The sequence below is a fragment of the Solanum verrucosum genome, unplaced genomic scaffold, assembly GCF_900185275.1.
Source record: "Solanum verrucosum unplaced genomic scaffold, falcon-dt-bn FXZP01000285.1, whole genome shotgun sequence".
Lineage (NCBI taxonomy): Eukaryota > Viridiplantae > Streptophyta > Magnoliopsida > Solanales > Solanaceae > Solanum > Solanum verrucosum.
In genome coordinates this window covers 71,635-84,013 of record NW_026019934.1, presented here as the reverse complement: position 1 = coordinate 84,013, position 12,379 = coordinate 71,635, and the positions used below count along the sequence as shown (strand labels likewise).

Below are 12,379 nucleotides of genomic sequence, written 5' to 3'. Positions count from 1 at the left end.
ATTTCTACAGGCTTAAAAAGTCTGCCATATCCAATGTAACAGAATAACACATGTGAGGCACAATGTTCTCCTCAACTGAGATTGACAGATATCACATGCTACAAATTTGTAAACTTTTGGAACATAACGCCATTGGCAAGATAATGACATTTGACAAGAAATATCAACTGTAATGCTCGAATTACCAGATAAGAGAATGAGATAGTCGGAAATGTCTGATCCATGACGATAAACTATACCAGTAAAAGTAGCCCTCCTGGGTGTTTTGAACTAAGGATAACACTCGGTCCAGCAACAACTCTACTGATCTCAAGTCTAGAAGCCAAATAAAATTACTTGACCATGAGGCAGAAAGAAGATTTACAAAATTCTAGAAGGACAAAGCATTTGCTGGAATCATTACTGGCAGAGGCCAAAGTCGGAAGATTTGTATGTCCATTGTCCACCTTCAAGAGAAATTGTGTCTCCAGTATAGGCATGCCTTGGAAACAGTAGAAGAGGGAAGTCTATAAGCAGGCTATTTGAGTAGCTTGGTTTGAGGTTGCAGATGCCTGATAGAGGAAATAAACTCCCATTTGCTTCTGTTCATGAAGACGGCTTTCCTTCAAAGGGATTTAGCAGGATAGTGTTGCAGGAGGCAACACAAATCTTGGTGTTGATTTAAAAAATGACCGTCTAATCAGTTTTCTTTTCTCCGTTATTGTTCACAAATAGCTGATCTCTTAAAGTTTCAACTATTTTAGCTAAAATGTCACCATTTGAAGCTAGATAATCTTCAGCGTCCTGTCTACTATTTAAAACCTGTCCATCTATGAAGTAGCTCCCTCCTTCTTTCAGAATGACTTCATGTTCACAAGCCAATTCCAAAACCTCAGGTTCAATGCAAAAGCCTCTGCCATACTGTATGCTCAGTTCAGCTTCTGTTGCTGCAGGAGCTAGCTTATTTTTAACCACCTTTACGCAGATCCCAAGACCAGTAATCTGGATAACATTTCAAGCAAAAAATCATCTATTCAAAAGATAATTAACAAAGCCAGTGAAAAACAACAACATGAAACTCATCTCAGACCTGTCCATCTGAAATAAAGGGAATAAGCAAAACAAAGAAAAGCAGGTGAATATAAGGATTAACGTAGCAGACATGACTCCAGATGATTCATACTACAGAACAGCAGAAGGAGCTCAAGCTCTTTCCTTTCGCTAGAGGGAGTAGCACAGTAATAGTAAGTCCACATAATTTAAGCAAAACCGTAAACCAATGTTACTTGACCACAGACTGAGAAGTCTTCCAATTGTGAGTCCACACAATTTAAGCAAAACTGTAAACCAATGTAACTTATCTTCTCTTCAACAAATAGCACATTTACGTGTCTGTCTCCCAAGAGCAACTTAAATGACTTTTGAGTTTTTTACCACGATGACTTCACTTGTTTATTTGGACAAATATTTGTGACAAATTAAAGAAGTCAGTTGGGAAATATCATATTCTCCTTCTCATGCTCCAAAGAAAGAGAACAGAGTGACAGATTCAGAATAATTCATACAGCCTTCTGAAAGAATCGTGACCTCAAGAATCTAGATTGTAACATCTAAGAAACAAAATATACAATTTTTAGTATTTGGAAGCCCATTTAGGATAATTATCATTATAGGTTAATAAAATATATTTCTGAAGGTGCGAGTCAATGAGTCAGAAACATGCAATATGTACCTTATCCCTGGTCGTAAGCAATTGTTTTCTAATCGTTCTAAGTCGTATGGCAGCATAAAAAGGCAAAGCATTTCCACCACAAGTTACTTCATCCATACACCCGGAGCCTCGAACTAATCCTTTGTTAGATCTTCTTACCTAAATAGAGGTCAGATCAGTATGCCAAGCTGTTACAGAAAGCAAATTGCAATGTAAAATGTGTTCTAGTAACCAGATCAGACCTGATTAATGAAAATAATTAGTGTGCTAGAGTTGCCTAACGAATAATGAATTTTACGTAGTGCTTGTGTCATAATCTTTGATTGCAAGCCTTTAGGAGAGTCACATAACGTAGCATCAAGCTCAAGTTGGGGAACAAGAGCTGCCACCTGTTAAAAGAAAAGAAATTAAAAACCTTCAGAAGCAAAGATGGTTGATCATTTATATAAGGGAGAGATGATCAGCCTTGAATTACAAAAGAGGAATTGTTGAGATATACTAGGAAAATTGGAGCAAAAGAATCAGCCTTGAATTATAAAGGGAAGCACTTACACTATCAACCACAATTACATCCATGGATCCACTTTTTGTCAGGGTATTGACAATACTCAGCAAATTCTCAGCAGAATCTGGCTGCGAAATAAGGAGATTTTCTACATTTACCCCTATTGCTTCGGCAAGAGAGGGGTTCATTCCATTTTCGACATCCAGATATGCACAATAACCTATCAGTACAAAAGAAATAGGATGAGAGGAAACAAATTTGAAAATTATAGAAGAAGGAAATACTGAAATAGCTATAAAGATTTCACACTGACAATTCTGGATATCATTATCTCATGATAAACATTGAAATATTTCCTTCCAAAAGGTAAATCATCTTTACCTTCGAAAGCTAGAATCACTTTCTTGTTCACTTTTAATTTATTTTTTTACAGTAGTCTAATTGGAAAAAATAATGGACTGTACAACACCCATGAGTACATCTGAAGATAAAGATGTTTAGTATCATGACTGTCTAAAGTCTTTTTTCCTGATCATCCTATGGTGCATCTAGTTTCAAGGCTTAAAAGTGTGCCTTTGCCAACACTAAGATTAACAATCACTTTTTTGTGTCAAACTAGATTAAAAAAAGAACTCATTGTTTTCTAGTCACAATTAAAGAACAAGATCAGCATAAATCTTCTTTTGAGAGTTTCCCGAGATTTAAAACAAACTTAGAAGCACTTAATCCATTTCTACGCCAATCTAATATGCTCATTATATAAACACAAAAAAATTACAGCTATGACAATTATGCAAAAGACAAAAAGTTAGGAGAGTATTCAACTGGCAAGGATAAACTTTTCGTTCATTATATCAATAGGCGCTCTTTAAAATAAACAAAAGCATACAATATGTAAATAATCTAGAAAAGCATCACGTTTATAGTAAGAGCTCAGTATATTTTTCACCTCCAAGCTTTTGAGCCTCTCTAATTACATTAAGGGCGAGTGTGGTCTTCCCAGATGCTTCTTGTCCATAAATTTCAACAATTCTTCCCTTTAGAAGGAAATTCAAATGAACTGCAACTGTTAATACCAGCAATATTCTTAAGACTAGAATAGTATCAGTAATTTGATTCAGAGAAGCACTGGACACTAAAATCATTATACAGATTAATACAAACTCAAAACACATAAAGAAGTACTCTGATTCAGAGAAGCAACAAGCACTAAAATCATAAATTTTATTACCAAACATCTCATGAAACTACCATGGCACCTGAAGACTTCCACCCTTTCCCAAAGGAGGAGGAACAATGTTACAAATGGTACTTTGATAAAGTATAGCATCAGCTATTATTCAATGACATATATCCATTTAGTGAAGCCTCACAGAAGAAAAGAAGGAACATGCTAGGAACGTAATTATACTCAGAAATTATGCAATCTTAAACCTTTAAAAGAACACTTTTAAATTGGATGCAAACCTTAAACAAGTCGGTTGAGAACAGCAGCTGATTTACAAATCAAATACAGGTATAAGTTAAGATAAGTAAAGACTATACTTTCCTAATCCTCCTCCTTCCCTTTTCCCCTCAAAAGAAAATGAACCCAACTTCTAATAAGGGGAAAATGCAAACCCTAATCAACAAACTTATTTCAAGAGATCTACATCCATGGCCCTTTGCACATACAGAAAATCAGCCATTACTTGTTTGCGATTTCAAAATTTAGACAACAGCACATCAGAACCACATGATGACCACATTTTTACAACTGGCGTCAATGACAAATCTACGTTTGGAATAAAAACGTAATCACTTTATATAAAATCACCTTGGGTAGTCCTCCAAGCCCAAGTGCTAGATCAAGTCTCAATGAGCCCGTAGGTATTACAGGAGTACGTCTAGCACCAAAGAAGCGCTGCAAGGACAGCCTTGATTCTTTGCAAAAATCGCCTTCAAGCTGCGAGAGGGCCGAATGCAGTGCACTGGCTTTCTCTGATGATTTGGTGTCATCTTGGATTTCATCAAGTTCACCTTCTGAAGATTTCATTAGATAGCATGGTTGGAGTTATTCTAGCGAAAGACATTGAATGCTCCAGGAGTATGATAAAGGATGAAACTACAAGAAGAGTTCGAGCAGTTTAACACCAATAGGTTGCTCCAACTAACAACTGTGTGTTGGAGACAAGCTACTGGATTTCCAACAAACAACTGAGCATTATTATACATATATTTCACTAATCGAGAAGGTAATCTCGCCTATCTCCCTATTTGTCCAATTTTCTGCCAATTGTTTTTTGCTTCGCAAGTATATGGATATCTTTACCTCCTCCAAGCCCAAGTGCTAGATCAAGTCTCAATGAGCCCGTAGGTATTACAGGAGTACGTCTAGCACCAAAGAAGCGCTGCAAGGACAGCCTTGATTCTTTGCAAAAATCGCCTTCAAGCTGCGAGAGGGCCGAATGCAGTGCACTGGCTTTCTCTGATGATTTGGTGTCATCTTGGATTTCATCAAGTTCACCTTCTGAAGATTTCATTAGATAGCATGGTTGGAGTTATTCTAGCGAAAGACATTGAATGCTCCAGGAGTATGATAAAGGATGAAACTACAAGAAGAGTTCGAGCAGTTTAACACCAATAGGTTGCTCCAACTAACAACTGTGTGTTGGAGACAAGCTACTGGATTTCCAACAAACAACTGAGCATTATTATACATATATTTCACTAATCGAGAAGGTAATCTCGCCTATCTCCCTATTTGTCCAATTTTCTGCCAATTGTTTTTTGCTTCGCAAGTATATGGATATCTTTACCTCAACAAACATTATGTTTGATACTACGTTTAAACATATAGAATAATACCACATAACTAGAAAATGCAAAATATATTCCACCAAGAAAAGTGGTGGCTATGTGAGCAAGCTACGAACCGATAATGAGTTATCATCCTAAAAAAGTTATCAACTACACATCAACATGTTCACTATTCTGGGAAAAACCGAATAATTCCTTCTCCCTAATCCTAATAGATCAAGGGTTGATGTCTACGAGTGAACCTCTTTTAATCTTTGACTAATCAGGAAACAAGATACTTCTATGGTGCCGTTCTTCTATTAAAACTCTCTAACCCACATTATCACCCTCTTTTCCCCCTTTCTCACTCAGAGTTATTCGGATGACATTGAATAATAGAAGAAAACTTCACATTGTTGAGAATACAATCAAATAATAAAAATGTGCTCTCTCTAACAACTAAAGCTTTTAGATGAGATTGTCACAACACACATGGAGATTATGCATAGAATGCCAAGAAGGGGACTCAAGGAGAAAGCCTTCTAAAATATTCTAGCCTGGCAACAAGGTACAGCAAAATTCAGCCATCATAGAGATTGGAAAACAAGATAAAGATGGTATATCACAGAAGCACCAAACAATTAATAACTTGCAAACAAGTACTCATACCAACCCTTATATCCCCACCCCACCCACCACCACCCCAAAAAAAAAAAGATTTGAACTTTTTTATGACAAAAAACAAAAAAAGATTAGAGCTTTACAATCATAAGAAAAAAACAAAACAAGTAAAGATAGTTTTTAACTACCTGCTGAAGATGCATAAGCACTACGCATCCTTCTCCAAGCCATTCCATTCTGATAACAATTAACCCCAAAAAAGCAAAAAAGAACACATAATTAGCCAAAACTAAGAGCACTATACTTATGACTGAATTCTTAGTCAAAAATAACAAACCCCATAACTCCAAAAAGTACACCTTTTTACCTATATATATGTAAAGAGAGTAAAAATTACCTGAGGTTTGAAAGAAGATAAGGGGAAAGCAGAAAGGCAACGAGAGCGAAGAAATTGAAGCACCATTGTTTGTTCACTAGGGCATCTGTGCTACTCCAACTTTGGAGCTTTTCGCAGCTGTATTATAGTCCTGCCATTAATCTACCAGCAGAGCTTTTATTTTTTCCTTTTTCAAGAATGATAAGGGGGCAAAATTAAAAGAAAAAACATTTTTTTGTAATACTTATTAGATTACCCCTTAGTAATTAACCAATCAACATTGTGAGGTGGTAAGTATTTCTTTGTCGTTAATCAAAGCTTTCAAATTAGGGGAGTACGGAATCAACAAATTGCCATTGTTAGCTCCAATGTGTGACTTATCGACCCGAATTTAAATTTAATCGAATTCTAATGTGTCAAATGATAAACTAAAAAAAATATAAATAAAAATTAAAAAAATCTCTTGATAATTTTTTTTGGTCTGATAAATAAAAAAGTATTAAAGGATTTATTCATTGAGAGAAATTTAGAGTAGTTAATAGCTTGAAAAAGTTGTGCTATTAATGTGTTTGTAAGCTTAAATATTTCCTAGCTTACCATCTAATACTATATAGGATCAATTTGCATTTTTATGTGTGTTTATTCATGGTTTAACTTATATACCACAATACATATACATTATTATGTTTACAAATAAAATAATTAACCTACTTTAACTCATCTTTAAAAAAAATTACTCAGCTTGGTGTTTATATCAAAGATTATATTTTTATTGTTATCAAATGATAAATTTCTGTGAAAGTAAATCTTTAATTAATTAGTATGCTTAAATGATAAAAAACAAAAAATGTCAGGAATTCTTGTCTTTTTTTGTCCCTGCCCTTATTTTCTTTACCAACTAATTATTCAAATATAATTAGGGGAAAAATAGATCTGAAGAAACTGTTTGATTTTTCATAAGAATCTAACTACTACTTCATAGTAAAAAACTGAAGCCTAATCAGTCAAATCAAAGTTTATTAATTGTATGCACCTAACATTATTTGACTTTCTCAAACTCAAAACACACATTTTTCTTGATTTTTGTAGGCTGAGAAAATTTTTGGAACCAAATCAAGATTCAACATCCATAGTAAGCAGCCATGTCTTTGGCAATCTCTCAGCTTTCTTGTTTTTCTTCAATCAATCGCAGATTAGTACAGTTTCACAGCCGACCATTGCACCCATGTTCTACTTTTCCCTTAAAGGTACAATCTTTTCCCTTTTTTCACATCAAGAATTGATTTTTATGAAACCCCATAATTTTATTTGTCCATTATCTGTTGCCAAGACATGTTTTTCCTCATAGTTTCATTTGGGGCATTGGGAAACTAGTGTTTTCTGTTGAATGTTGGGGATGCATCCATTACCTTGAGAGCTTGAACTATATTATAGTTGAAATTTTATTTGAAGTATATGTTTATGTTGTTAGTTGGTATCCATAGTTTCAAAAGTGGTGATGTACCTCACAGAACTAGTTGATCCTCCTTTTGCCTTGCTAACAAACTAAGAACTTCGTTGTCACTAGTAAATTAGACCATCCCCACAAAAAGACTAGCTTTTTTAGTTCCTTATTTCTTCAGTTCGTATATGTCTTGTGTCTGTCGGTTGTCTATATGAAAGATCTTCATTCCTTTCACCGGAAGTAGCACTAGTCAAAAGGGGAGACTTTGTTCAAAGGGGTATGGGTTTCCATTCGAACTAGTGCCTTAAACAGGAAGGCAAATGAAATTATGTGGTATGTTATCATGTATAAGAGAAAGCTTGCGTCTTGAATCTGCCTCTAACTGTTTGGGGGCGGATGCTGGGAAAACGAAAGAATTTTAAGAGATTTTGTGTTGCTCTGTTTATAGAGTGCTCTTGGATGTTTTTACTCCACTGATATATGGTGTAAGGTTTATCGTGGTGATCATTTAGAGCTTCAATCATCTTTTTTTTGTTGATAAGATTTCATCTTTAGAGACTTATCTTCTAAGTAGTGTCTCTTGGTAAACTTATAGAGCATATTCAGCAATCATATGTTTGGACACAAAAGAATGGGCTCAAATAAAGTAGAATGGTCTTATAGGATTTATATAGTCGACCCAACCAGTTTGTGATTGAGCCTTGAGGCATAGTTGATTGATTGGTTGATATGTTTTGACCAATAAAATTACTTACTTTTAATGTGATTATAATTTATTCAGCCAAAGATTGATTCATACTTCCCCCTTCTGAATATGATTTTGCTCATAAAATAGATGAAAGATGGAGCCTGAAACTACTTCTATATTTATCTTAATAAAACAAGCATATAACATCTAATCTTAGGCCAGAGTGGACCTCTGGGAGCCAAGATTTTCGAATTTAAAATACCCTCAAAACTTCCATGATGCTTCCATACAAAGTTATACTCAATTGTTATCTTATTGTTCTTCTGATTTTAGGAGTTGGACCTTCTGTAAGCTGGTGTTTTACTTTCCCTCTCACTCTTTTTCTTTCTATGTTTTCTTGAAGCAAACTCAGAGTTAAATGTTAAATTTTTTGCTGATAGTAGGTATTTGACTTCAAAACGTAAATTTTTTTTCCCTTTCTGATATTTTTGCTCCTTTAGTTTGACATTTTAGTACGGTGCCTGACATTTTTTTCTCTAAGGGAGTTACTCGCCATGTGGAATCTGTATTCCTTCACTTAGACAAACTTTGTTTATCATGGATTTCAGGTAATTGCTATGAGTAACGATGGGCATGGCACAGATGAATCCAGTTTAAAGAGCAAGACCACTTTAAGTCATGCAACAGATTCATCGCAATCGCTTAATGGGACTTCATCAAACTCATATTCTGCACCAGAAGAATTTGTCGCTGAGAAAGAAATAAATGAGTCAGTGCAAGAGAACTCCAGCAGCCAGCCAAAAAAGGCTGCAAAAATTCATGATTTCTGTTTAGGAATTCCCTTTGGTGAGTATCATCTTATACTCTGAGGAGGCAGAGGAACATCTAATACTTCTCTATTCAAGGGATTCCATATTTCATACTTCTCTTCACAATGCGTATAGTGGTACAAACAAGTGTCAGTTTTTTCCTTTGCCACATCATCTCCCATTTTTTGTTAACTTGGTCCATTGTCCACTGGTGAAATCGGCCAGTTTAGAGGTTTTAAAAATCTCTTCAAATTTATCCCATCTCATATTAGATGATTTTGTTCTTTATTTTATAAACTTTCCCCCGTAATCTCTCTGATTACTGAATAAGAAGATGTAGGTGACACAATATGCTCCCCACCATTCTTAAAATGAAAGCTTAGTGCATTTCCTTCAAGTATTTCTAAATATGTTCAAGTCTAGAATGCCACTTATGAACTTTGACAATGAGCGATGACTCAATCCTTGGTCCTTTCCTTAAATCCAAGAGTCAGTTGAAAGTAAAATTTTTCAAGATTGATTTACTAACAGAAAAATGAAGAAAACTTGACTCTATAGACTAGGATCAAGAGTTGTCATGTAAAGGTCTTTTCTTTATTGGAAATTTAAGCCTATTCATTCACTTCTCATTTGTCAATTCTGTTATGAACATCAGGATAAATGTTTAATACATTTCTTTTAACCTGCAAGACCGCCAATTCTGGAAAATGTATCTCACACGTGAGTGGGCAACACTTATCTGGCTATACCCATGTTAGGTGCACATGTAATAAACTTGGTACATTTCTTTAAGCATTTCCTTGAGTGGATGCTCTAAAATATAGGCATATCAATAGAGCCCCCAAGGCCTAGCTCAAGTGGCAAAAGGTGGAGGATTTGTGGCTTAGGTCGCAGGTTCAAGCCCCACACCATGCAAAGCGAAGCCCGGTATTTAAGTGGAGAAGGGTAGAGGGGCGGGCCCATTATCCACCGAGTTTAGAAGGCTGTGATTGGTCCAAAGGGCGGGTCACAGACGGATTTCTGGTTATCAAAAAAAAAAATAAAAAAAATATAGGCATATCAATAGATAAGTGTTTCAATGTTCTACTGTACTGTCACTAGACTACTTTAAACTATTGTATTGTACATAGCGTCTATAAAAGCACTAGGCATAAGACACAATGATTTGACGTTTTCGCAATCTCTTCTGTTACTTCTTAGAGATATGGTAACAACTCATTGATTCTCTTCACAGGTGGTCTTGTTTTCACAGGAGGACTTATTGGTTTTATTTTCTCAAGAAATCCTGCCACATTAAGCAGTGGTGTTCTTTTTGGAGGTGCATTATTGGCCCTCAGCACCATTAGCATGAAGGTGTGGCGGGAAGGGAAAACTAGCTTTCCGTTCATAATGGGTCAAGCAGGTATTTACCGTTTTTTCTGCCTCATCTCTTTGTGTCTGTTGGACAGTCTACATGTTATTGGTTGTGAACCGGGAACTCTTCCTTTGGGCATAAATCGTAAATCTCTTCAGATCTGATTATAGGTATAAAATTGTATGTGATCATTGATATGTTTATTACTCCATAATACAATAACAACGGCATCCATAATTTGATGGACCTATGAACCGATGTCACATTGATATCAGTTGCCAAGGCAAATTTTTATTTTTTGCGCACTTCAAATTTTAACAACTTCCATCCACAGTTAACTTTTCAAAATACGCTGCTCCTAATTGAAATTAATACAGGGTTTGGATTCACTTTTACGTATTGTATCTATACAATTGTATATGTCTGCTATAGAGTTGAATATTTTAATGAACTCCCATCTTTTCTGGTCCCTGACCTGCTAATACGTATAGCAGAATATATCTTCCTTCTGCTAATTCTTTATTTTCCCCTTTTGTTGTCCTGCAGTACTTGCTGCGGCCCTTCTGTGGAAAAATATGCAGACCTTCTCACTGGTAGTTCTCCATATTGCCAAAGTCTTCTGTTGCCTTATTCCCGGGATTGCATTATTAAAAAGGTCTTTTTGTTTTGTTTTTGCAGACAGGAAAATTGTTCCCTACTGGCTTCTTTGCTGCCATCAGGTATTGCAACGTCTTATTTTCTTTCTTCTCTCCTCGAGTATTCATTACCAGGTGTAACCGTGCAATATTATCTTCAATTTGTTGTTAAACTTTACAGTGCTGCAATGTTCTGCTTCTACTCTTATGTGATACTGTCTGGGGGTAATCCACCACCTAAGAAGTTGAAGGCATCTACTTCAAGGGCATATTAGTGAAAATCTCAAAACCTGTTGACAGTTCTTCAGTGAGCAAATCTGTTAGTTTGCGCGAGTTACATGTTGGCAATGAGGGAGAGTGAACAACGTTTCGATAATATTGGTCTTGGAATGTAGAATGAGTTTGCTAAAATGTCATAGGAGTTTGTTCATTAGCAACTTGCTGGTGGCAGAATGAATGTTATAATAGCTTGGATTATACAAATTGTTATGTATGGATCATTTTAAGTACTTGAAGCATAGAATTCAGTGTTTTTTTCTTCATATTTTCTCCTCCTATTGTTGTTTTATAGAGTAGTTTCTTTCAATTCAAAGTTTTTATTCTGGTTTTTCTTTCTTTTTCCTTGTTAATGTTTGGGAAATTTAGAGTTTTTGTTAATTGATTCGGATATATAACATCATCAACTACGCCTCAATTCCAACCTAGTTACATTCAGATGCGGTGTTTTTACAAAATTTTCATGGGATTGAACCGGATTAACCAGTTGGTAGTAAAATCTTATAAAGAAATCGTCATTTATACCCTCCGTTATAAGTTTGCTTCTACGAAGTCGTATCATATACAAGATCCCCCACGACATAATTAGAGTGAGGGCTTTGATTATCGGCAAATGCTTCTCCAAAGGTGATACCTCTTGAGTTTTCGGTTGTTTTATAGATTGAAGTAGCTTTTCGTCCCCCTACCAAACTAAAGAAGTCATTATCAAATTCAAACTGCTTGCATTTGTTCTTCCATTTCCTTTAGAATGAAAGTTGATACGAAACCCCTAATACTTTGTTTAATTCAAAAGGTGAATACACATTGCCCCTCCAACGTAACTAATTGTATGAGGTGGGGTGCTTGTCAAAAATTGTTTTAAATATGAGTAATTTCAACAAAAAAAATTAGAGGGAATGTTCGAAATTTGACGAAGAATTTTCTATCAAGACCGAGATATATATACATAGATCTTTGAGTAGATTAATGATTATAATGATCCATATTCAAGTATTTTGACAATTTTAATTTGCTCCTCACTTGATTATGATAATATTAATGATTATAGTTTTAAGTTTTACCCAATAATACACTGCAAAAAAAAATTCTCATACAATTAAAAGTAACTTATTAAGTAATTATTATAAATAAAGAGTATGTTGATGAAGAACTTACTATCCACGATAAAAATAGTAACTAACTCACTATCGATAATATTCATGG

At 35.2% G+C, this 12,379-nt stretch overlaps 2 protein-coding genes across 2 annotated transcripts; one reads left to right on the top strand and one right to left on the bottom strand.

Annotated features, from left to right (window-relative positions):
• Window positions 1–134: 134 nt before the first annotated feature.
• Window positions 135–6,155, bottom strand: LOC125834607 (DNA repair protein recA homolog 2, mitochondrial). Its single transcript, XM_049513744.1, has 8 exons — window positions 5,992–6,155; window positions 5,783–5,831; window positions 4,012–4,217; window positions 3,145–3,232; window positions 2,243–2,415; window positions 1,933–2,079; window positions 1,712–1,849; window positions 135–981 (listed from the first exon to the last, which is right to left on the bottom strand). The coding sequence occupies exons 1-8, from the start codon at window positions 6,055–6,057 to the stop codon at window positions 676–678; spliced, it is 1,173 nt and encodes a 390-aa protein (XP_049369701.1). The 5' UTR covers window positions 6,058–6,155; the 3' UTR covers window positions 135–675.
• Window positions 6,156–6,961: 806 nt separating this feature from the next.
• On the top strand, window positions 6,962–11,583 carry LOC125834657 (protein FATTY ACID EXPORT 1, chloroplastic-like). Its single transcript, XM_049513798.1, has 6 exons — window positions 6,962–7,217; window positions 8,711–8,948; window positions 10,146–10,313; window positions 10,812–10,858; window positions 10,944–10,984; window positions 11,082–11,583. The coding sequence occupies exons 1-6, from the start codon at window positions 7,113–7,115 to the stop codon at window positions 11,173–11,175; spliced, it is 693 nt and encodes a 230-aa protein (XP_049369755.1). The 5' UTR covers window positions 6,962–7,112; the 3' UTR covers window positions 11,176–11,583.
• Window positions 11,584–12,379: the final 796 nt, after the last annotated feature.

What these genes read in the sequence shown, in the direction of transcription:
- LOC125834657 (XM_049513798.1), top strand. Translation starts at nt 7,113, where the DNA reads ATGTCTTTGGCAATCTCTCAGCTTTCTTGTTTTTCTTCAATCAATCGC. An exon ending in GTTCTACTTTTCCCTTAAAG is followed by an intron (nt 7,218 to 8,710) that starts GTACAATCTTTT and finishes CATGGATTTCAG; the next exon opens with GTAATTGCTATGAGTAACGA. An exon ending in GGCTTCTTTGCTGCCATCAG is followed by an intron (nt 10,985 to 11,081) that starts GTATTGCAACGT and finishes TAAACTTTACAG; the next exon opens with TGCTGCAATGTTCTGCTTCT.
- LOC125834607 (XM_049513744.1), bottom strand. Translation starts at nt 6,057, where the DNA reads ATGGTGCTTCAATTTCTTCGCTCTCGTTGCCTTTCTGCTTTCCCCTTA. An exon ending in TGCTTATGCATCTTCAGCAG is followed by an intron (nt 4,218 to 5,782) that starts GTAGTTAAAAAC and finishes TGAAATCTTCAG; the next exon opens with AAGGTGAACTTGATGAAATC. An exon ending in AGAGGCTCAAAAGCTTGGAG is followed by an intron (nt 2,416 to 3,144) that starts GTGAAAAATATA and finishes TTGTACTGATAG; the next exon opens with GTTATTGTGCATATCTGGAT.